Below are 25,306 nucleotides of genomic sequence, written 5' to 3' on the forward strand. Positions count from 1 at the left end.
ATCATCTCTTTTGTTTTAGAAGTGTTAAGGACATATTTATGTTGCATTGATCTGATCCAAGGCCTCAAACTGTGTCTCAGCACCAAGCAAGTACTTGGAATCCACCAACTATAACCACCCGATGCGCTGTGACAAGTTCTCAGCTACAGTCCAGTTACGTCCCAGATGACCTGGACTAGAGGGTGATCCTTTTAGCCTGACTGAGCTCCTGCAGCCATGCAAAGGCAACAGATAAGAAAAAACACCAACATTTAAAAATACCCAAATGTTACTGCTCACACAAAGAGATTCAAGATTCAGGATTGTTTGTTTATTTATGTCGTTCAGACGTCTCCCTATCTCCCAGTGTAAGGTGCCCTCTTGCTTCAAAACATCCACCACTGTCCCTGTACCTAAAAAGACCAAGGTAACATGTCTGAACGACTGGCGTCCTGTCACACTCACCTCAATAATAAGCAAATGCTTTGAGAAGCTGGCCAAGGACTACATCTGCAGCTTGCTACCACCCACACTGGACCCCTACAATTCACCTACTGACACAACCGATCGACAGATGGTGCAATAGCTACAGCTTTACACACCGTCCTTACACATCTGGAGAAGAAGGTTGCTTATGTGAGAATGCTGTTCTTGGACTACAGTTCAGCATTCAACACCATAATTCTATCCAGGCTCGACGAGAAGCTCGGAGACCTCAGCTTTCACTCTGCCTTGTATAGCTGGATCCTGGACTTCCTGTCAGATCGCCAGCAGGTGGTAAGAGTGGACTCCCTCACCTCTGCCCCTCTGACCGTCAACACAGGGGCCCCTCAGGGCTGTGTCCTAACCCCCTCCTTTACTCTCTGTAAATCCGTGACTGCGTCGCCACCCACAGCTCCAATCTGCTAATTAAATTTGAGGATGATACTGCATTGATTGGCCTAACCACAAATAATAATGAGGCAGCCTACAGAAGAGAAGTCATCACCCTGACACAGTGGTGTCAAGAAAACAACCTCTCCCTCAATGTCGCAAGGACAAAGGAGCTGGTTGTGGCTTACAGGAGGAATGGAGACAGGCTAACTCCTATTGACATTAACGGATCTGTGTTGAGAGGGTCAACAGCATTAAGTTCCTCAGCATCCACATCACCGAGGATCTCATGCGGTCTTACTGACTGTGTGATGAAAAAAGCACAACAGCACCTCATTCACCTCAGACGGCTGAAGAAGTTCGGCATGAGTCCCCAAATCCTAAGGACTTTCTACAGGGGCACAATTGAGAGCATCCTGACTGGCTGCATCACTGCCTGGTATGGGAACTGTACCTCCCTTAATCGCAGGATTCTGCGGAGTGGTGCGGACATCCCAGCACACCTGTAGATGTGAACTTCCCATTATTCAGAATATTTACAGAGACAGGTGCGTAAAAAGGGCCGGAAGGATCACTGGGAACCCGAGTCACCCCAACCACAAACTGTTCCAGCTGCTACCATCTAGAAAACAGTACCACAGCATAAAAGCCAGGACCAACAGGCTCTGGGACAGCCTTCTCCCTCAGGCCATTGGACTGATTAATTCACACTGATACAATTGTATTTCTATGCTATATCGACTGTCCTATTGGACATATTATTTATTACAAGTTACTATAAATTGCACATTGCACATTTAGATGGAGAAGTAATGTAAAGATTTTTACTCCTCGTGCATGTGAAGGATGTAAGTAATAACGTCAATTCAATTCAAAGAAGACATCAATAATTACTTCAAATGTATGTGTGTATTGATAATATTTTGTCCTTTAAGAGACAGATAGTTTGGGGAGCCATCATAATCTTTTCCTAGACCATTCTGCATTGTATGTAATACATTACCGGCTTTAAAGTGGTGAAATCTATACATGTGAACTTGAACATAAAACCGTACAGCACATTGTAGGCCTTCTGCTTTGCTGGCTGACCCTTAATCCTACTCGTAGTTTGATCTAATCCCTTCCCCTGACCCACCCAATTATTTTTCTTTCAACCCTGTGCCTATCAGAGTCTTTTACATGTCCCTAATGTATCTGCCTCTACTACTATCCTTCTCAGTTCTGTGTACTACCACACTGTGTAAAAAAACTTCCCCTCACATCCCTCACGAAGCTATCCTCATAGAACATGCTCTCTAATCCAGGCTGCACCCTGCTTGGATTAACTATGTGTGAATTTTGCATACGTTCCAGGAATCCTTGAGGAAATCTCTCAATACCAAAATTCACCCGACCTGCTAACCTCTCCATCCAAACAAAAAACCCCAAGAAACCACTGAATGTTTCAGCAGGGAGAGCATTAGTTATCGTGTCTGCTGATAATGAGCACAGTTAGATTAATAATTCAAGACAGTAACAGAAATCAGTCCCTGTCCTTAAACTGTGTCGCTTTGTGCTGGAGCACTGACCTCTACACTGGCTTCATTCATTCCGACAGCAAGCAATAGATCTCAGCTTGCAGGACAAAGCATTCAAAAACATTCCCTTGTGTTCCCAGCTCTGGGAAATAAACAGTAAGAATTCAGAGGTGTCAGTGAGAGATGCCGATTGGTTGGCATGTAACAACAATGAATGTCCAATTGAGCAATAAGAGCTCTCAATGTTCAGGACGAACTTTCAGACAATGAAGTACTCAGTACCAACAATGAATGGATGCTTAATGAATCAGAATACTATCAGTAACACTGTCAGATGGATTTTGATCAATAACAGCAGCCAATCAAATGATCAATCAATAATGGCACAAAAAGATCAATCGCCTAATATAACCTTGACAAATCCATTACATCCACTCTTACATTAATGTAAGGGGAGTGTTTGATGGCTCTGGGCTTGTACTCTCTGGAGTTCAGAAGAATGAAGGGGGATCTCATTGAAATCTACCCAGTACTGAAAGGTCTAGATAGATTGGACATGGAGAGATGTTTCCTGGAGTGGGAGAGTCTAGGATCAGAGGGCACAGTCTCAGATTAGAAGAATGTCCCTGTACAACAGAGATGAGGAGGAATTTCTTCAGCCAGAGGGTGGAGAATCTGTGGAATTCATTGCCACAATCAGCTGTGGGGGCCAAGTCATTGGCTACATTTAAAGCAGAAGTTGATAGGTTCTTGATTAGTAAGGGTATCAAAGGTTATAGGGAGAAGGCAGGAGATTGGGGTTGAGAGGGATTATAAATCAGCCAGGAAGGAATGGTGGGGCAGACTCGACCTAAATGTCTTAAGATCCCATGGCCTCTCTGTCACTATAATATCTTTACTGAGCACCTGCTTTCCAGGAAGTTGAATTGCCCAATTCCATCCTCCATGTTTCAAATATTGAGACTACAATATACAGCGGATTCCGGTTAACTGGCCATCGACTTAGAGGGCAGCTGCTTATTTGGGACAAATCTTGGAGAACAAAATCTAACTGAGAAAATGGCTGTGATTCCCTTTGTTTATTTGGGACACAATGCTGCTTAATTGTGGCAGCAGACTGTTGCCAAACAGTTTCTAACTTGTAACAGTTGCGTGCACTTGCGTGACAGTTAGACGCAACACCATGCTTTGAGCGAACAGCTTTTAAATTTTGTCAGTTGCATGTGTTCATGTCAAAAAGCAGCAATTTATGTCACTGATAGTTGGCAATCATTAAGCATTAAGACAGTTCAGAACTGTTTTGCTCACTGCAGTTTCAAACATTCAGGACTGGAGATGCTAGAAACAGCCGGGAGTGAAAAAGAAACAATTTCAGTACTTCAACATGTTTGAAACTATAATGAATTCGACGGTTTCAACAATCATCTTGAATGTTACAATGAAAATTAAGATTCAGAGGATGCAATCATCTACCCTAAAGCATCTGCACTGGGTGTTGGCACTGATTTTGGTCATTTATAGTCAAAATAATGTAATGCAGATTATTTCTTCCATCGATAAAGTACTAGGAGCTAATACAGTTCTATAGTTCAGTAGTGTTCTAATTTGTTTAGTATTTCATTTATATATATAATTTGTCACTCAGCTTGTCTTGTTTTTAAACCTTTTTAAACTATTTCCATGAAGCTTCAGCTAATTGGGGCAGCTGCATAATTCAGCAAAAATGTACTGGTCCCGATGTATCCCAATTAACCGGAATCCACTGTGTTTCAATATGACAATCTGTGATAGCTGATCACAAATTTAACTCACTTTGTACATTCACAAACTAAGCCTGTCAGTTAATTCCCTCCTATTTAACACCCCCTGCTCCCGTGCAATCTAATGCCCTCATTCCTCGATATACTTTCTTCTAACAGCCAAAGGCAGTCCTCATCCCCCACCTCCCTATTAATGATGTTGAGCAGACAACTTTTCAATCATCAGCAGCAAAGAAGACAATCAATCTAAGGGCAACGTACAGTAATTCTAAAGACCAATATTTCACATGGTAATATTAAAATTAAATCTGTTAACAGCAATGAATGTCAAGCATATCAATCAATTGACTGACTTGGGTCTGAATTGGCAGTCACTCAAGAAACAACTCATACTGAACAGCAAATTATAGAACTATCAATACGTCATCAGAAACAACAATAAGTAATCAATCTATCAATTAATTGAAACAGCACTGGAACATACAGTGAAATCTGGCGTTTTGCATCAACAATCAACACAGCCCAAGGAATGTGCTGGGGGCAGCCAGAAAGTGTCACTACGCCTCCGGCACCAACAGAGCATGCTCACAACTCACTAACCCCACCCACAACTGTGCGACTTTGGACAGTGGGAGGAAACTGGAGCACCCGAAGGAAACCCAAGCAGTCAAGGGAAGAGCATAAAAATTCCTTACAGACAGCGGCAGGAATTGATCCCCAATCGATGATAGCTGGCAGAGTAAAGCGATTTTGCAAACCACTGCATGTGTAATCAATGAGTAACAAAAAAGATGTGTTGTTCAGTAAAAATTCAATCAATAATAATTGCTAATATTAACACTACTGAATTCCTAATTAATCAGTGATGTAATTGAATAAATCAATAATCAATATGCTTCTAATATTAAATTCCTAATTGATCTGTAATGTTAAAAATATCGGCAAAATGTAGAATGGTCAGTGAGTTAATAGCATTGAGTGTTCACTCAACCAATAATGGTATTGATTGGTTATTGAACCTATCAATGTCTCTATAAATGCTCCCTCTATCAGTAGGTCAATAATAGCATCAAATGATCAATAACAGGATTGAATAGCAAAGGCAATCAGTAATACCAATGAATCCTTTCAATTAAATTTTCTTTCAAACTGATTTTTTTTGATTCATTCAATATCAAAACCAAAGCATGAATCAGAAACAGTGTTCATGCTCTTCACAAGCAGTTCCCACTAGTACTATCGGCATTTCCATCTATTCTTTTCCCGTGCTGCTACTGTGATTCCTTTTAAATACTGTGTACCTCAGCTACTTGCCTACTATGTGACAGAGTTTCACTTCCTCACCAGGTTAAAGAAACTTCATCCGACTCTCTCACTCGGTTTATTAATGACCCATTTTTACAGACCAGGATTTTAGATTTACTCACGAGAAGAAATGTTTACTTTCCGTTTACCCTATTGAAGTAGTTCATAACTTTAAACAGATTCAACAAGTCTCCTCTTTTCTACAGAAAAGAGGTCTCTTGATAAGTTGTATCAGCACAATTCTGATGTTAATCTTTAGGATTGTCACCATGTTCAAATAGCTATGTAAATATGATTTTTATTAGATATGTTTCTAACATAACTGGAGCCTACATCTTCTGTATTTCGAAAGTGACAGGATTTCTTGGCACCTCTCACCTTTTGAATTTTTACAGGAGGATCAAGCACTCCCTGTGTATCCTGACCTATATAGTATACTACCAATGCAGCCTCCTCTATTCTGGTGCTCCCGGTGTGACATTGGTGAGACCCGTCGTTAATTGGGGGACCGCTTCATTGAGCACCTAAGCTCCATCTGCCAGAAGTGGAACTTCCCGGTGGCCCAACATTTTAATTCTGATTGTCATTCCCGTTCCGACATGTCAGTCCATGGCTTCCTCTTATGTCACAATGAGGCCATGCTCAGGGTGGAGAAACAACACCTTATGTTCCATCTGGGTAGCCTTCAAGGTGATGGCATAAATATTGATTTCTCCTTCTGGTTAAAAAAAGGATGCCCTCCTCCTGAGTCCCTTCCTCCTTTTTTCCTCCCCCGTCAAATTCCTTCATCTCCAGCCCTTTACTTTTCCCACCCACTTGGCTTCATTTATCACCTTCTCGCTATCCTCCTTCCTTCCCCCCGCCCCCGTATTTTTATTCCATGTCTTCTCCCTTCCTTTTCAGTCCTAATGAAGGGTCTCGGCTCAAAACATAAACCTTTTATTCCTCTCCATAGATGCTGCCTGACCTGCTGAGTTCCTCCAGCATTTTGTGTGTGTCGCTTTGGATCTCCAGCACCTGCAGAATCTCTAGTCTTTATATATCGTTAGGGATATGTTTTTAAGGTGTTAGACCAGTCACATCTAGCTCATTCTAAGAGGAAATATTCTACTATCTCTATATATTAGAGAAAGGAAATGGCTTGCAATAACTTTTTTTGTGCACTGACTGTGTTTTGGAATTTGTTCATGGGCCATAGTAATTTCACCTAACTTATCCATTCAGTGGAAATCTGTCACCTGAAGTGACACTGTGATTAAAATCATAGTAAGTATCTGGTTTAACATCACCTTCTCCCCACCCCTTCATAATGGCAGCAGACACAGGGACATTTTAAACTTGCGGTTTAACATGGTGCTACAGAATGCATGTGACAGTTTACTGGTAGTTCAAAAGGCAAGAAATTTGATGAAAACATTACTAATAACGTATTTTCTGAAGCGGAGGGAAGGAGCCGAGGTGCTGTTCGAGCTGCTGCACCTGGAGCTGGTGTCGCGACTACAGAGCGAGGCTGAGCCCGAGGACCCGGGTCATGGGAAGTGCATTTCCACACTGGAACGAATGGGCTTCCGTGCAGGACAAGGTCTGATTGAAAGATTCACTAAGGAAACGCCTTCATTCAAAGATGAGCTGGACATCATGAAGTTTATCTGTAAGGAATTCTGGACAAACCTCTTCCGGAAACAGATTGACAACCTGCGAACAAATCATCAGGGAACCTATGTACTTCAGGACAACCGATTCCGTCTCCTCGCACTGATTTCCAGTGGGAAACAATATCCGGAGGAGGCGCCAAAGTTCTTGGCATTCACCTGTGGGCTGTTGAGAGGTGCCTTGCCCAACCTGGGAATTGACTGCACAGTTACGGCGGAGGTTTCTGCGATGCCAGCGTGTAAATTTCACATTGTGCTCCAGGCATCATAGGACTCTGTGCGGCTGGACGAGGACCAGCGAGGAAGCATAGAAGCTAAACTAGCTGCAGACAGATTTGTGCCTTATCATTTCCTGTATCGATGCTGTACTTTGAAGTTGTTAGTTGGTTCTATGATGAGGATAGAAGTGAATCAAAGCCTGTTTCATAGTGAGTTATGGCTGCTGATAAAGGAACCCTTGCTGGGAAGTCAGTGACAAAAATTATTCTTGAATTACCGATAAGTGTCCCTTTGCTATGGGCCAGTCTTAGGACAAAATTCATCCTGCTGTTACTGCCCATTAACAGTGTGACTATCTCCTGAGCAATCGTTCTTGGTCTCTTACTCTCAACTGTTCTCTCCTCTCCCCTGTTTCCCTCCATCTTCCGTGTGAGAAAACACAATATGATCCCGAGAGTGCCCTGTCAACAGGCTTCATCACCTGTGGTACTGCTTTTTGTACAGAATCCAGGTGGAATGACAGCAGCCTGAAGTGGTTTTTAGCCTGTCCAAAGGACATGGAGAGAGAATCCACGGCTACTTTGTCTCTCACCTTCAGATCTCCATCTCAATATATATAGTTATATATTATGCTCCACATCGGAGCAAGGAGTAGTCAGTCTGAATTGTTCAAAGCTACTGAGAGCCTGACTGGGGTCACCCCCAGAGAAAATTCCCCTTGTGACTAAGCTATATTTGGCCTCTTGTACTGAAACTACTGATGTTCAGAGCTGTTGAGTCAGGAGAGTGGGAGGGTCATAATCGGCAGGTTCGCGCTCTACACCACAGATCGCGATCTACATGGCGAGTTGTGGTCTACGCTGCAGTTTATAATATTCACTGTGAGACATAATCTAAACTGTGGTTTATACTCTCCACTGCAGGTGATGGAGCCCAGGCTGTTTTTTTATTTAATAATATCAACCCCTGAGATCAGAAGTACCTTGAGATTCAGAGCTTTGCCCCATTTTCACATTCACTTACTTCCCGCAGTTTTGACTGCTGATTTTCACGGAATAGAGTTGCTGTATTAGACTGTATTGGGCTCAGATTTAAATGATTAAAGTGATTAAGAGATTAAAAAAAATAATTTACCAAAAAAAATAACGTATTTTCTGAAGTAAATTGTAGTAAATTATCACCAAGGAGAAGTTGAGGCTGAGGAGTTCCAATGCTCCTACAACTGGTCCAGGTGCAAGGTTGGATCACCAAGCCGATTTTGGAGAGACCAAGAGCGGCTTGGGCTGGGCAGCAAAATCTGGGCCCGGAGAAAAGCACCAGGCAGTGTGTTCTAGGTCTGGAGCCGTTCTCTGCAGTGGTGCCCAGCCGCAAGGTACAATACACTGTTTGGACCATTTAAATGATATACTGGAAAAACAGGGCATCGGGATCAGAGGCAAGTGCTGATTTTGCTTGCTCTCCCATGACGTTCGCTTCCTTATCCATGGTGCTGAGGGTATGAAGACTGCCCCTGGCTGTTGAGCTCCAGGTCCACTAATATGACGGACTGATACTGAAGCCTGGGCCTACTCTAGGCTGCTCCGCTGTTCAGATCTAAGGACTCATTTTAATTCAGAATGTTGTTGCTTGCTTATATTAGTTGCATAATTTGTGTTTTTTCCCCCTTTCTCTGTGCATTGGGTGTTGGTCATTATTTTATTTTTTACTTTAATTGGGTTCTTTTGGGTTTCTTGCTTTGAGGCTACCTGTGAGCAAGCAAATCTCAAGGTTGTCTAATTTGCACATTCTTTGATAATAAATGTACGTTGAAATCTTTTAATCTGTTAGATTACCAACAAAGAGAGTAGGTGCACAATAGAATTGATGAAAGTTCATTGATTTGAAACATTAACTCCATATTCCTCTCCATAGATGTTGCCTGACCACTGAAAACTTAGAGGTTTTGTTTTTATTTATCATTTCCAATATTTCATAAACACAAAATATTCTGCAGATCCTGGAACTCCAGGGAAACACACACATCAGGACTGATGAAGGGTCTCAGCCCAAAACGTTGACCATTTATTCCTTTCCATAGATGCTACCTGAACTGCTTTGTACCTCCAGCATTTGCACATATTTTTGCTTGTTGAAAGTCTAAGTAAATTTATTATAAAAGTGTGTATACTGTACTATGCAGAAGTCTTAGGCACATATACATAGCGAGGGTGAATAAGACTTTTGCATAGTATCTGCCTCCACCACCACCACTAGCAAGACATTCCATTCTATGTGTAAAAAGCTTACCTCTGACATCCCCCTATTCTTTCTTCCAATCACCTTAAAATTATGCCCTCTTGTAGTAGCCATTTCTGCCCTGGGAAAAAGTCTCCAGCTATCCACTCGATCTGTGCCCCATCAACTTTACACCTCTATCGTCACCTCTTGTCCTCCTTCACTACAAAGAGAAAAGTCCCAGCTCGCTCAACCTATCTTCATCAGACATCTTCACTCAACCGATCTTCATCAGACATGTTCACTCAACCTATCTTCATGAGACATGTTCACTCAACCTATCTTCATCGGACATGCTCACTCAACCTATCTTCATCAGACATGCTCGCTCAACCTATCTTCATGAGACATGTAACATTTAAGTTAGTTTATTTTTTAAATTTTTGACTGTGTATTTATATGAGTGTGTATGTTACATCCTTAACTTCTTTTTAATTATTTAAGCTTTAATGTTATCTTGAGTTGAGAAGAATGAGAGGCAATCTCATTGACATGTTAAAAAGTCTCACGGGGCTTGACAAGGTAGGCCCAGTCCAATCCCCTGCAGTACACTTGTTGCTGTTCACCACCTTTAGAGAGTCTTGGTGACCCAATCTGCTGTCTGCTTTTGGATTCATAGGGGTTGGCACCACAAGGTGTCAGTCCCCATAGGAATGTCTGATGTATCTTATAAGGGTCCTCTACATGTCAAAAGGAGGAAGCTGTTTCCTTAGGCAAGGTATGGTCAAAAAGGGGGTAATCTTCAATCGTTTCAGACCCTCTTGCAATGAAGGCTGAACAAGCTAAAGGAGTTAGATGTGTGACTAATAGGGGTGTTGAATACTGACAGGATATTTGTTTGAATAGATGGTGGCAAACTGTTCTCATAGGCAAGGTTTGGTGACCAGAAAGCACAGATGTAGGAAAATAAAGAGAGAAATATTTCAGATCCTTACTCAGTGAGTTGAAATGATCTGGAATGCTTTGACAGTGGGAGCAAATCCAGTAATTAATTTATTTATTTATCTAACTAACTAACTATATACTTATTTGTTTATTTAGATACTGTGCGGAATAGGCCCTTCTGGCCCTTCGAACTGTGCTGCCCAGCAACCCACGATTTAACCCTAGCCTAATCATGGGACAATTTACAATGACCAATTAACCTACCAATTGGTATGTCTTTGGGAGGAAACCCACACAGTCGCAGGGAGAATGTACAAACTCCTTACAGGCAGTGGCCAGAATTGAACCTGGGTCGCTGGAACTGTAAAGCGTTGTGCTAAACACCACACCGGTGTGCCACCTTTCCAAACGGTGTTGGACAAGTGCTTGAAAGAATAAACATGGCAGGACAATGGGAAAAGTGGACATGAGTGTGGCTCCTAAGGAAACACTTTCAGTTGGTCTACGCAGAGGCAGTGGACAAAAGGCCACCTCCTGTATTGCATCACTTTGACTCTGTTGTTCAATTTCCTTATAACTTCCAAAATGCTTATTGAATGTCACCTACACCATTGACTGGAGGCCTGTGCCTCACGATCCAGGGAATATTTATGGGGTTGAGGGTGCATTTCCATCTTCCTTATTAGGGTGGACAAAGAATGGAGTTAGTTTCAACACCAAAGACACACAGGTCTCTAATGATCCAACAATGCAGCAGCCTCCTAGGCTCTGCAACAGAATCAGAATCAGGTTTAATACCACTTGCAGATGTCGTGAAATTTTTGTTGTTATGCGACAGCAGTATATTGCAATCCATAATAATTTTTAAAAGCTGTAAATTACAGTTCAGTCGCTCGTTCAGTGCCATGTCGTGTGACACGGGCGATCATGGTCTTCCCATGACCGTGATAGTTCTTGGCAAATTTTTCTACAGAAGTGGTTTGCCATTGCCTTCTTCTGGGCAGTGTCTTTACAAGGTGGGTGACCCCAGCCATCATCAATACTCTTCAGAGATTGTCTGCCTGGCGTCAGTGGTCACATAACCAGGAGTTGTGATATCCACCAGCTGCTCAAACGACCATCCGCCACTTGCTCCCATGGCTTCACGTGACACTGATCGGTGGGTGGTGGGGCTACACCTTGCCCAAGGGTGACCTGTAGGCTAACTGAGGGTTACACCTCTTTTGTAAAGGTGTATCTCTAACCTGCCACCCAAAAGTTACAGTAAGCATATCTATATATATTTTAAAAGTTTGATTAAATAAATAGTTCTAAAAGAGGGGAGAAAGTAGTGAGGGGCAATGTCTATTCACAAATCAGATGGCAGAGGGGAAGAAGCTGTTCCTGAATTGTTGAGTGTGTGTCTTCAGGCTTCTGTACCTCCTCCAATGGTAGCAATAGGAGAGGGGTGATGGGGCTCTTCAATGATGGATACTGACTTTCTCCTTGGGGATGTCCTGGATGTTTGGGAGGCGAGTGCCCATGATGGAGCTGACTGAGTTTGCAACTTCCTGCAGCTTATTTCGGTCCTGTGCAGTAGCCTCCTCCATACCAGACGGAGATGCAGCCAGTTAGAATGCTCTTCACTGTACATCTGTAGGAATTTGTGAGTGTCATTGGTGACATGCCAAATCTCCTCAAAGTGAAATATAGCTGCTGTCATGCCTTCGTTGTAGCTGCATCGATGTGTTGCAGGATAGATCCTCAGAGATGTTGACACCCAGGAACTCGAAATTGCTCACCTTTCCAGTGTTGATCCCTTGATAATCCCACATACAACTAGAGGTTTAAAGATCAGCTTTAGTTCTTACTTCTACATCGAAACATACAGTGAAATGCATTGTTCTGTGTCAACAGACAACGAAGTCCAAGGATGAGCTGAGGGGAGCCTGCAAGTGTCGCTATGCCTCTGGCACCAACATACCGTGCTCGCAATTTACTGAGCGTAATCCATGTGTCTTTGGAATGTGGGAAGAAATGACAGTACCCAGAGAAGACCGACATGGTTACGGAGCGCCCGATCAAGATTGCTAGTGCTGTAACGGATTACGCTGCTACGCTACTGTGATGCCCAACTCCAGTTCAATGGACACAAGAGATTCTGCAGGTGCTGGAGTGCCTATGCCAGTGTCCACCGATCAGGGTTCAACTCCTGCTGCAGTCTTTAAGGAGTTTACATGTTCTCTCCGTGATCGTGTGTGTTTCCCCACGGTACTCCAGGTTCCTCTCACACACCAAAGACATATGGTTAGGTTTATGGTTAGTCAGTTGTGAGCATGCTACGTTGGTGCTAGGGTGTGGTGATATTTACTGGCTGCTCCCAGCACAGCTTGGACTATAGGGCGGATTGGTAGCATAGTGGTTAGCACAATGCGTTACAGTCCAGGAGCCCCAGGTTCAATTCCTGCTGCTGCCTGTAAGGAGTTTGTATGTTCTCCCCGTGATCGTGTGGGTTTCCTAATTGGTTATTGCAAATTGTCCTGTGCTTAGGCTAGGGTTAAATCGGAGGTTGCTGGGTGACAAGTGTCAGAAGGGCCTGTTCCGCACTGTATCACAATAAGCCAGTGAGTTGTGGGCACGCTATGCCAGTGCCAGAAGTGTGGCTATGTTTGCAGGCTGCCCCAGGTACAGCTAGGACTGTGCTGGTTGTTGATGCAAAACGATACATCTCATGTAAGTTTCAATGTACATGTGACAAATAAAGCCGATCTTTAATCTAATCAGGAGAGAGGAAGGCAGTAAATGTGAGCGGAGGGGCTGAGAATGGTGGGGAGAACGAGAGAACCCATCTAGTTTTGGTGGGTTAATGCACACTAGTTGATAATTGGTCTGAAAACGTTGACTGAGCACTGAATGAAGATCACAAGCAAGAGAAAATCTGCAGATGTTGGAAATCCAAAGCAACAGACACAAAATGCTGGAGGAACTCAGCAGGCCGGGCAGCATCTATGGAAAAGAGTACAGTCGACGTTTCGGGCTGAGACCCTTCATCTGGACTGCTGAAGGGTCTTGGTCTGAAATGCCAATGAAGATGTTTGGCACCCATTCTGACAGTCCAGAGAAACCGTATACTGTATAACAGTTCTGTACAATTCCAAAACATCTCCTTTAGCCACAAAATTGGACAAAGAGATTATGCTATAACATTCTGAATGCCACAGTAAACCAAAACTCTGGAACAGAGACAGAAACTATCAGTCACCTGTATGGGTTACTTTGGGTTATAAACCATTCCCCTCATTTTAAATTGATGGCATTTATACTGATACCAACTGCAGCATTAAACAACTACTGCAGAACTGCGATAAAATTGTTTCCCTTTCTGCATGCTGTTTGATGCTGTGACAGTCCTGGTTTGTATTCCTTTACGACGCTGATTAATTACTATTTCAGTTTCTGATTACAGTTTCTTCTTCAATGTTATCAATGGAGACAGAGAGGTCAGCGTGTTGAATGGAGGAGTGTTAATCTGCTGCACTGACACCTGTCAGACTTGAGATTTTCATTTGACTGTGGATGACTGCCGCGGGAGGATCGAGCCAGTGTTGACACAGGACCCGTCATGCCGGCAGGGCACCAGATTGATTACTGAGTCTGAAATGCTGTCACCATCATGTCGATAAGCACGGCATCCACTCTGCAAGGTCCCAGACAGAGCAGGGAGGCAGAGGTGTTGTTTGCTCGGTCTCTGCTGGTTGAGGGAGAAATGTCGGCCGAGGAACAGCGGGAGTTCCATCTTCTCTTCTCAAGGTGGTGCGGCGGGCTTTTGTGTGCCCACAGAGAGACAAATAGAAGATGAAGAATTGATAACTTGGGATCACATACTGGAGATATCTACAGTACTGCACAAAAGTTAGAGGCACACATATATCGCAAAGGTGCCCAAAACTTCTGTACCTACTGTATTTGTCAAGGTGGAGCTGAGAACACGTTTGTAGACCTAGCGGGAGCAAAGGACGTTGGGAATGGTGAGGGTGGAGTGCTGGCAAGAGGGGTGTGGGACAGGTGGCAGAGAAGGAGTGCCAGGGATGGGAGGTGGCGCAGTTGCAGACACACCCAGCCCTGAAACACCAGGCAAGGTCACTTGATTCCGAACAACTGGTTTATTGATCATTGCAGTGTGTCTCTCTGGTGCTTCCCACTCCGTTCCCTTTCCCTTCCCCTTTTCCCAACCATGATTCCCCTCTCCCTGCCCCCTTCCCACTCTCAGTCCACAGTAGAGACCCATATCAGAATCAGGCTTATCATCACTCACATATGTCATGAAATTTGTTTTGCAGCAAAAGCACTACAGTGCAATACATAAAATTTCTACAGTACTGAGCCACTTCTAAAGAGAGATTTGATTCATTTCTCACATGTATATCAAAACATCAAAATACAGTGAAATATGTTGTTTGCCCCACCAACCAACACAGTCCTCGGACTGAGCTGGGGCAGCCCACAAGTGTTGCCATGCTTCCAGTGCCAACAACTTACTAACACGTTTTTGGAATCTGAACGGAAATCAGAGCACCCGGAGGAAAACCACATGGTCATGGGGAGACGTACAAACTGCTTTTAGATGCATTATTGAGTGCATTCAAACCAGTGATTAATAGACCTTTTGAGAGGAAGAGATTTGAAAATAGATGAGGAGTGTGGGGTTGGCGTAAGTGTTCATTCATGAACAAATGAATGGCAGAACAAATGTAAGTTAACACATAGCCCACTCTTTTTCTCCTATTACCCTTGTCTGTCCTGTTACCAGGTCCTTATTGTGGCAGCTGAAAAAACATCTGAATCTGATGTCCTATCTGAAAGGCAATTCACCTGTACTGACAATTGTTAACCGCTGTAAGTCTTGTGCTCCAATGAATGGAAGCTATTTCACAAGCAGCTTCTTCCCCTCCACCATCAGATTTCTGAATGGCTCATGAACATATGAACATGACCTCACTATTCCTCTTTTGCACTGTTTCAAAGTTCAAATTACTTTTATTATCAAAGTAGGTGCACGTTATATGACCTTGAGATCCGGCTCCTTACAGGCAGCCACAAATAAAGAAACCCAATAGAACCGATTTAAAAGGTTTGTTAAACACCCAGTGTGCAGAAAAAATAAACCAAATTGTGCAAACAGTAAAAGTAAGCAAATAGCATTCAGAACTGAAGTTCAGAAAAGTGAGTTCACAGATATGAAGCCAGCAGCTGATTCAGGAGTCCATTAGTTACAGGGCATAGTCTCAATTCAGCACAGACATGAGTAAACCTTGCGGAACCGTCAGCTGAACTTGCCCATCCCTCGCCTCCGGCCCCGACACCCTAACCCTTTAAATCTGGCCCAGCTCTTAAATCGTCCAAACCTCAGATCGTTCCTTGCTCTTGGGGCTGGGCCCTGCCACCTCAATTCAGCCCATATCTGACCTTTCCAATTCAGCCTGCTACTAAAATGATCAAATGTCAGGTCTTTCCTTGCTCTCGAGCCCAGGCTCTGCCTCGACTTGATTCTACCACATTCATTCACCTCCAAGTTCGCTCTAACAATGGGCAAACATTGGCTCATTCCCCGCTCTCGTGCCCGGGCCAAGCCGCCTCGATTCAGCCTGTAAGTGCCACTTCATAACCACGCTGCACCTTCAAGACTTCGATTCACATCACAAAAATGTCAGGTCGCACAGGCTGTTCAAAAGCTGAACTCTGAAAGGAAAGTTATGGGGTATTGAATTCAGTGACCGTTTACCGGAAGAAGTGTTTAATAAAGCAGTTAGTAGTTTTCTGTGGTTTTTTTTTTGTTGTTATTTATTTATTTATTGTAACTTTACTGCTGACACAAAATGACAGTTTCACGACATATTTTAGTGACAATTAACCTGATTCTGACTTCCATTTCAGTAACACACACAAAATGCTGGAGGAACTCAGCAGGTCAGGCAGCATCCATGGAAAGGTATAAAAAGTCAGCGTTTCAGGCCAAGACCCTTCATCAGGACTGGAATGGAAGGGGGATGAGCCAGACCCCTTTCCATTCCAGTCCAAATAAACAGCCTCAGACTGAAACTGCACATCCCTCTCCACAGATGCTGCCTGTCCTGCTGAATTTTGTATGTGTTGCTCTGGATTTCCAGCATCTGCAGAATCTCTTCTGTTTATTACTTTCAGCAACATCCTTCCACACAAATAGGTTCTAGCTTTTTACTGTGTTACATGGAGACCTTTAGCCTCAGTGAGAATTGGGCAGCCGGAATCTGCGCCGAGACTTTCAGAATTCACCAGGTGAAGCGGGGCCGTGAGGGGTAGTTTGAAAGTTGGAAGAGGGTGAAAAAGCCAGCTGTGGTGAAGGGGTCTTTACCACAGCCATGCTGATCCATATCACAAAGTAACACATGCAAAATGCTGGAGGAACTCAGCAATTATGGCAAGGAATTAACAACAGATGTATTGGGCCAAGACCTTTCATCAGATACAACACGTAAAATGTTTTATCAGGAGTTTCAAACCTGCAACTAGCCTAATTAATACTTTAGCAGTGAACATTAGTGACACACAGCCAGCTGTCTCTTGGAGTCAACTACCTTAACTGGAATTCAGAGTATTCACAATATCACCATTTTCCAATCAAAAGCAACAGCAATTTGGGCCAGTTGAGTAATAAGCCCAACCTAAATGAGATTTGCTTGTGATGTACTGCCAAATGTTCTCCACACGCGGCTCGGGCACTTTGTTATGTTTTAATTAACTCCTTACATGCTCGCCACATGAAACTGAATGGTTCAAATGTGATCACACACACTTGTTTGCACAACTTCTGGTAACCACAAGGCAGAGAGAGAGGAGCTGCACTCAAGTTTCCAGATCTAGTAACTGAAACTGTCCCATCACAGCTGCTCAGAGCAGCAGAAATAACCGATCATTGAATAATTAATCTAAGTTCTGTATGAGGTGGGTGAGGGGCACGAAAGAGCGAAACCAGCTTCAGCGGCGATAAAGTGAAAATAATTCCAGAAATCTCAAAACTTACAGTAGTTGCAAATTACGTCAACTCAATGAGTTGTAAAAGAGATATTTTATTCAGCTAGCCTGACAGGTCTTTTACACGTGCACTCAGTGGCCACTTTGTTAGGTACACCTGCTCGTTAATGCAAATATCTCATCGGCCAATCACTTGGCAGCAACTCAATGCGTAAAAGCATGCAGACATGGTCAAGAGATTCAGTTGTTGTTCAGACCAAATATCAAACCAGGCAAGAAATGTGATCGCAGTGGTTTTAACCGTGGAATGATTGTTGGTGCCAGACAGGGTGGCTTGCGTATCTCAGAAACTGCTGATCTCCTGGGATTTTCACGCTCGACAGTCTCCAGTGCTTACAGAGAATAGTGCGAGAAACAGAACGATGTCCAGTGAGCGGCAGTTCTGTGGGTGTGAATGCATTCTTAATGAGAGGGGTCAGAGGAGAATGGCCAGACTGAGTCAAGCTGACAGTAACTTAAATAAGCATGCATCACAACAGTGGTGTGCAGAAGAGCACCTCTGAATGCACAGCCCTTTGGACCTTGAAGTGGATGGGCTACAGCAGCAGAAGACCATGAACATACGCTCAGTGAATGTATGTCTTTTATGCTGCTGCCTGCTTTAGCACAAGATCCCTATCACTCCTGCTGCTTCAGTAATCTCTTTCCGTAAGACAGAGGAGCAGAATTAGGCCACTTGGTCCATCGAGTCTGCTCTACCATTCCATCATGGCTGAGTTATAATCCCTCTCCAAAGTCCCTATGCTCAGCAATGTTACAAGCAAGATGTCAAACCCTTTTAGATCTCTGAAGCAGGAAGAATGGAAATCATAGCATCAACAACACTCACTTAGGGTGTGACAAATCTCCAGTTTCAGGTGTAAACAAGGCCATTTATTTTCACAGCAGAACCAAATGGGAATGCACATTAGAATATGCATTATTATATCTGCATTCATGTTTACCAAGTCTCCTGCCTTCTGTAGCTTTGAGCTGCACCTTTCACATGAGATGTTCTCATGTAAAATCAAGTTTTATTATGATCGAGCCAATTATCTAAAGAACTATGGAACTGTTACACCATAGTATGAGGATATTCAGCCCATCATGTCTGTAATGAAGCCTTGAGGAATAATATGCAACATGCATACTTTAAAATTTGAACTATTCACAAATTCCTTACAGTTATTTTGCTGAGCAAAAAACAAGGTTATCCATAATGAATTTGAACTCACATTATTAGTCCAGCCCTTGGAATTAATAATTCAGTAATTATACGTGCTTACTGATATAAGAGCAGATTGTAATGTACAATTCCATTTGGTTCTGGTCTGAAGATAAATAACCAACGGCCTTGCTTATGACTGAATCTGGAAATTTGTCACCTCCTAAAAGAGTGCTGCTGATCCTGTAATTACCATTTTTCCTGCTTCACAGAGATCTAAAAGGACTTAACAGCTTGCTTGCAACTTTAACATGCATAGGGATGTGTGCAAATTGGCTGCCGTAATTCTCAATTCCAGGGGTGCTGCATTTTAAGTAGGAATCTGAAAATGCTTTGGGACATGCTGAGGTTGTAATGTCTTTATGATTTATCTCCTCTTGAGGATTGACGCCTTGTTGTGGTGGAGATGCTTGTGAGTTCCTGAGAACCTGAGAGATGTGCCTTCTGGAGCTTAGGTCACGGTAGGATCACCCATGGGGGTGACATCAAGGGGAAGGTTTCAAACAAAGAGCGATCCAACCAAAACCTCAAGGGTGGAGCTGGCAGAAGACGATGATGCATCACGACGGCAGTGAAGTTGGAAGAACGCTGCCACAGTGAAAAGTCCCTACACATCTTGCATTCCATTCCACTGCACTTTGACCCCAATCTGTCAAGGACCGCGCAGTGGCTACCCACGTATCAGCCTCCCCACATTAAACAAAGTCACACAGAGGCGTTCTCCCTTAGGGGAATAACCCCGTAAGAGAACATCATACGAGTTCCTCCACCGTTTTATACGTGTTGCTTTGGATTTCCAGCAGCTCCTGTTTGTGAAAAGCCTGTCCTGCCTCCAAGATGACTTGATCTTAAACAGAGAGCAGGAGCTGTGACCTAATCTCAGTCCAAAACACTCAGGGGAATCGGGAATACATGTTATGTTCGCCAACTGTATCCAGGTCCCAGGATGCTTGCATTGTCTTTACCACATTCCAAAAGGATCTTCCCATTTGTCTCTTCCAGCAACAGACCAGAAAACTGATCGCCGGTTCTTACTAGCTTTTTTTTTGTCACACGTACATTGAAGTACTCTGTGAAATGCGTCAATGACCAATGCAGTCCAAATATGCTCTGGGGCAGTCAGCAATTGCTTCCGGGGTCAACCCAGCGCACCCACAAATTACTAACTCAATTTGTACGTCTTTTGGAATGTGGGAGGAAACCAGAGCACCCAGAGGAAACCCACGTGGTCACGGGGAGAATGTACAAACTCCTCACAGACAGTGGTGGGAATTGAACCCCAGTCGTACAGTTGGCACCATGAAGTGTTACACTAATCGCTGTGCTACTGTGCTGCCCAGTGTTAAATAATGAGACAAGTTTCAAAGTATAGTCAATCTTTTCAAAAATGTGCAAAGTTTACACTTTTATGGTGCCTTTCACAATTCGGTATGAATGAGTGAACGTGTAAGGTATTCTGATGACAAGCTGGGATAAAATGTAGAAAACATGGCAGCCATTTTGTACTCAGCAAGCTCCTGTAAACTGCAATGTGATAATCACCTAATTTTGATTCTTGTTCATGTTCCTTGAAGGATTTAGGCAGAGGTGGATAACTTCCATAGACTCCTAATTAATATTGGCTTGAGATATATGATATTCACAAGAGAGGGCAGCTGATATTTCTCCTGACAGCTCATTTGAAAGACAAAACAAATTCCTTAAACACTGCACCAGAGCATCAGCCCAGCTTGAAGTGTTTAAGATTCTGGATAAGAACTTGAACCCACAATCCTGAGGGGCTCACACACCCAAGTTGGTGCTGACCTGAAACTGTGGTCAAAATGAAAGATGATGAAGTAATGCTTTAATTGCTGCAGTACTCCAAGCACTTAAACACAACACAGGGTGGTAGCATAACACCGTCACAGCACCAGCAACCCACGTCCAATTCCCGCTACTGTCGGTAAGGAGTTTGGTCAGTCCCTCTGTGACCGTGCGGGTTTCCTCTGGGCACTGCCCTCTACATTCCAAAAACATACGGGTCAGTGAGCAGTGAGCATAGAACATAGAAAACGTGCAGCACGATACAGGCCCTTCGGCCCACAAAGCTGTGCCGAACATGTCCCTATCTTAGAAATTACCTAGGGTTACCAATAGCCCTCTATTTTTCTGAGCTCCAGGTACCTGTCCAGGAATCTCTTAAAGACCCTATCGTATCTGCCTCCACCACCGTCGCCGGCAGCCCATTCCACGCACTCACCACTCTCTGCATAAAAAAGCTTACCCCTGATATCTCCTCTGTACTTACTTCCAAGCACCTAAAAACCGTGCCCTCTCGTGCTAGCCATTCCAGCCCTGGGAAAAAGCCTCTGACTATCCACATGATCAATGCCTCTCATCATCTTATACACCTCTATCAGGTCACCTCTCATCCTCCGTCACTCCAAGGAAAAGAGGCCGAGCCCACTCAACTGGGAAGCATGGCAGCACTTCCTCGGACTGTGTTGGTCGCTGACGCAAATGACACATTTCACTGTGTGTTTCATCGTACGTGAAAATAACACTAATCTTTAAACTTCTCTTTGTTATTAAGGCCGACAGACGGAAATGAAATGATCCGTTCACATTCAATCCCGGTTCTATGAGAAAGCTGGGTCTCTCTTATGTTCAAACAATCCCCTTTACCTCAGGAGCATAAAGCTATTTACATGACTGAAGGATGAACAAAAAGAGAACCATTATCTGTCTGCACCACAAGAGCTCTGCGACCACTGAAAACAGACTGATTGCGGAGTACAACAGTGGGAACACATGTCCAGATAGTAACTGACAATAAATACCATTTGGCTCCTTTTGCAACAACATCAGTAACTCTTTCCTTCCTGGTCCAAAACATTAGAGAGATCTTAAAGCTGTTGGAATAAGGTAGGGTCTTGCATGGCAGGGCCTAAAGACAGGCTTGGTGCACTCTGAGAAACACAGTGCAAAATTATTGCATTCAAAAATATGTGTGATGAGCCTGAGGAATATTGGTCTTCAGAGTGCTTGGAATGAATAATCAATGTAAGAATTGGGGTATCTATGAGCTCTGGGCTTGTGCTCACTAGAAATTAGAATGGGGGGGGGGGCGGGATCTCATTGAAACTTATCGAATGTTGAAAGGCCTCAACAGAGTGGATCTGGAGAGGATGTTTCCTACAGTGGGGGAGTGTAGGACCAGAGGGCACAGCCTCAGAATACAAGGACATCACTTGAAAACAGAAATGAGGAGGAACTTCATTAGACAGAAGGTGGCGATACAAGTGCATCGCTTTACACAGAGATAAGGAGGAATATCTTAAGACAGAGGGTGGGAATCTGTGGAATTCAATGCTATGGATGGCTGTAGAGGACATGCTATTGGATATAGTTAAAGTGGAGCATATAGGTTCTCTTTTAATAAGGCAGTCAACAGAAACGAGGGGCAGGCAGGAAAATGGGGTTGATAGGGCTAATAAATTAGCATTGATGGAATGGCTAAGCAGACTCGATGGGTCAAATGGCCTAATTCAGCTCCTATGTCCTATGGTCCAATGCATAAATTATAATGAGATAGAGTAAGTTGGCCCAGATTGGGAGAAAGGGATAGTAAGATGGAATTTCCATCACCCGAGGATATTGTAAAGCATCAGCAATGAACAACAGGGAAATAAGTCAGCAGAATCTGTGCACAGAAAGGTCCCACAAACAGTATTGGCATGTCCATGAGATCATAACCATGAGAGACTCTGCAGACGCTGGAAATCCTGAGGAAGACACGCAAAGTGCTGGAGGAACTCAGCAGGTCAGCGAACATCCTGATGAAGTGTTTGGGCACAAAATATTGACTGTTTCTTCATAGAACATAGAACAATACAGCACAGTAAGGCCCACAATGTTGTGCTGATCCTTAAACCCTGCCTCCCATATAACCCTCCACCTTAAATTCCTCCATATACCTGTCTAGTAGTCTCTTAAATTTCACTAGTGTATCTGCCTCCACCACTGACTCAGGCAGTGCATTCCACGCACCAACCACTCTCTGAGTAAAAAACCTTCCTCTAATATCCCCCTTGAACTTCCCTCCCCTTACCTTAAAGCCACATCCTCTTGTATTGAGCAGTGGTGCCCTGGGGAAGAGGCGCTGGCTGTCCACTCTATCTATTCCTCTTAATATCTTGTATACCTCTATCATGTCTCCTCTCATCCTCCTTCTCTCCAGAGAGTAAAGCCTCTTAATCTCTCAATCTCTCATCATAATGCATACTCTCTAAACCAGGCGGCATCCTGGTAAATCTCCTCTGTACCCTTTCCAATGCTTCCACATCCTTCCTATAGTGAGGCGACCAGAACTGGACACAGTACTCCGAGTGTGGCCTAACCAGAGTTTTATAGAGCTACATCATTACCCCGCGACTCTTAAACACTTAAACTCTATCCCTCGACTTATGAAAGCTAACACTCCATAAGCTTCATTCCCCTCCATGGATGCTGTCTGACTCCACTGAGCTTATGTGTGATCATCAGAGCACCCATGTTTTGTGATCTTGGTTAAGGGAATGATTTTGGATAAGATACAAAAGAGAAGTCATTCCATCTTTATCAAGTTAATGCCGTACAATCTCTCTAAGTGTAGATGGAGTCTTGTTTTAACATTTCATCTGGCAGTCAGTTCAGAATTCTCATTCCACGCACAGAGCTTGTGCATCATGAATCCACTTTCATCACAAAGTATACACTGATTTTCTCTCCTGTGATCTGCCTTGCAAATCAGTTCCCAAGTAGAGCTGTGAAAATGAAGTGAGGAATTCTATGATTTGGGCCTTTCTTCCTTCATCTAATTTCAATGGCGTGGCTAAGATTAGCTCTATTTGTCACACGTGCATCAAATCAAACAGTGAAAGGTATCATCTGCATCAAATCAAATAGGCGAGGATTGTGCTGAAGGCAGTCTGCAAGTGCTGCTATGCTTCCTAGCATACCCATAACTCACTAGCCCTAACCCATATGTCTTTGGAATGTGGGAGTAAACCGGAGCACCCGGAGGAAACACACGTGATCATGGTGGGAATGTACAAGTCCCTTACAGGCAGTGGCGGGAATTGAACCCCAAATGGCGACCACTGCTGCGGTAGAGCAACACACTAACCACTACACCACCACGCCGCCACACCACCTTTCCTTATTTCGCTAAAGAAAGATCTTCGAAAGCGCAAGAAGAGACAGTTGAAGCTCCAGGTAATTGTTAATGTGTTACAGACCAATTCACTGTTAATATCCCAAAGGATATCACCCTTAGTAACGTCAGTGGAAACCTTAGAGAGACAGGGCTGGGTAAGTTTTGGGAATGTTGCCAAAATCAAACCAGGAGGTTGCAGAAGCTTCATCAAAATCCCCCAGGAGTCCAGTCAGAAGAATGAAAAACAGGAAGCTTTCTCGGTGTGTCTCACTGGGTGAGAATTTGACTTTTCCAGAAGAAAATTAATCTGGAAAGAATATGGAGGTAAGTCCTTGTCCAGAAGGAACAGAGCAAAGAGCAGGGCGAAGTGAAACAAATTGTCTTTATTATGAATGGTGCAAAGGTTTGGCCTAGTTTGGGGATCCCTGCAAAATTCTCAAGCCTAGACGACCAGGCCACGTAAAGAACTCGGGGCAGTGAAAACAAAACAGATTGATGTCACTTGTGAGTTAGCGAATTACTTTGTTTTCATGATTAGCAAAGCGAAGTGCAACAAGAGGACTTGTTGACAGCTGGAATTTTCCAGCATAGCATTTCACACAAACACTCTTCCCCATCCTCTGTCTCTCTCACATGTACCCTCAACAAATTCTCTCCCTCTCTGACATGTGAACTCGTAGGTACACACAAACAGTCCTCCCCCTTCCTGATTTAAGGAAGGGATCTACTTGCTGAGTAACCGCATACCATGGAGTCTGAGGTAGGGTTTTGGTAAACCTTCTGGGGTTCAGCCAGGTAAATGCATTCGAGGGGAAGTATTTGGCCAGCCATCAGAGCCGGTGCAAGGGAATCACATGGCCTCCACCTGATCCTGTTCCTGTGAAAGTCTTTCACACACATATGCACACAAGATGATAATTCATTCTCTCATGTACACATCTGATAACTCTGTGCATCTACATACACAGACATACCTGCACACACACACTCACCTATGCACATGGACACACACACACACACACACACACACACACACACACACACACACACACACACACACACACACACACACACACACACACACACACACACACACACACACACACACACACACACTTCTTCTTTCACTCATGCATAAAGTCAAATGGATGTATTACCAACTGAGTATAAGTTTCATGGAATATGGATTGTGGACTTCACTGAACTAAAGACAACAGCAAAGTTTAATATTTAATATTTATGGATTAAATAACTGAAATTAAGCCAGGCAGAGCAGTGCTGAAACAGGCTCTTCATCCCAATTCATCCATGCCAACCATGGGTGCGAGCACGCGGTCTTTTCCCCAGAGAAAATATGGGCAGAAGTTTAAGATTAGAGGTGAAAGATTTATAAAGGACTTGAAGGTCAA

At 43.6% G+C, this 25,306-nt stretch overlaps 2 protein-coding genes across 2 annotated transcripts in view; one reads left to right on the forward strand and one right to left on the reverse strand.

Moving 5' to 3' along the window:
• LOC140718411 (uncharacterized) overlaps positions 1 to 25,306 on the reverse strand; it is a 185,158-nt gene that overhangs the window by 141,025 nt on the left and 18,827 nt on the right. The gene's annotated exons all lie outside the window — the stretch shown is intronic.
• LOC140718586 (trafficking protein particle complex subunit 6b-like) lies at positions 6,785 to 7,906 on the forward strand. The gene has a single exon (XM_073032546.1). It carries the CDS (start codon positions 6,785 to 6,787, stop codon positions 7,355 to 7,357), a length of 573 nt encoding a protein of 190 aa, XP_072888647.1. The 3' UTR covers positions 7,358 to 7,906.

This window comes from Hemitrygon akajei, chromosome 29, assembly GCF_048418815.1.
Source record: "Hemitrygon akajei chromosome 29, sHemAka1.3, whole genome shotgun sequence".
In the NCBI taxonomy this organism is placed as follows: domain Eukaryota; kingdom Metazoa; phylum Chordata; class Chondrichthyes; order Myliobatiformes; family Dasyatidae; genus Hemitrygon; species Hemitrygon akajei.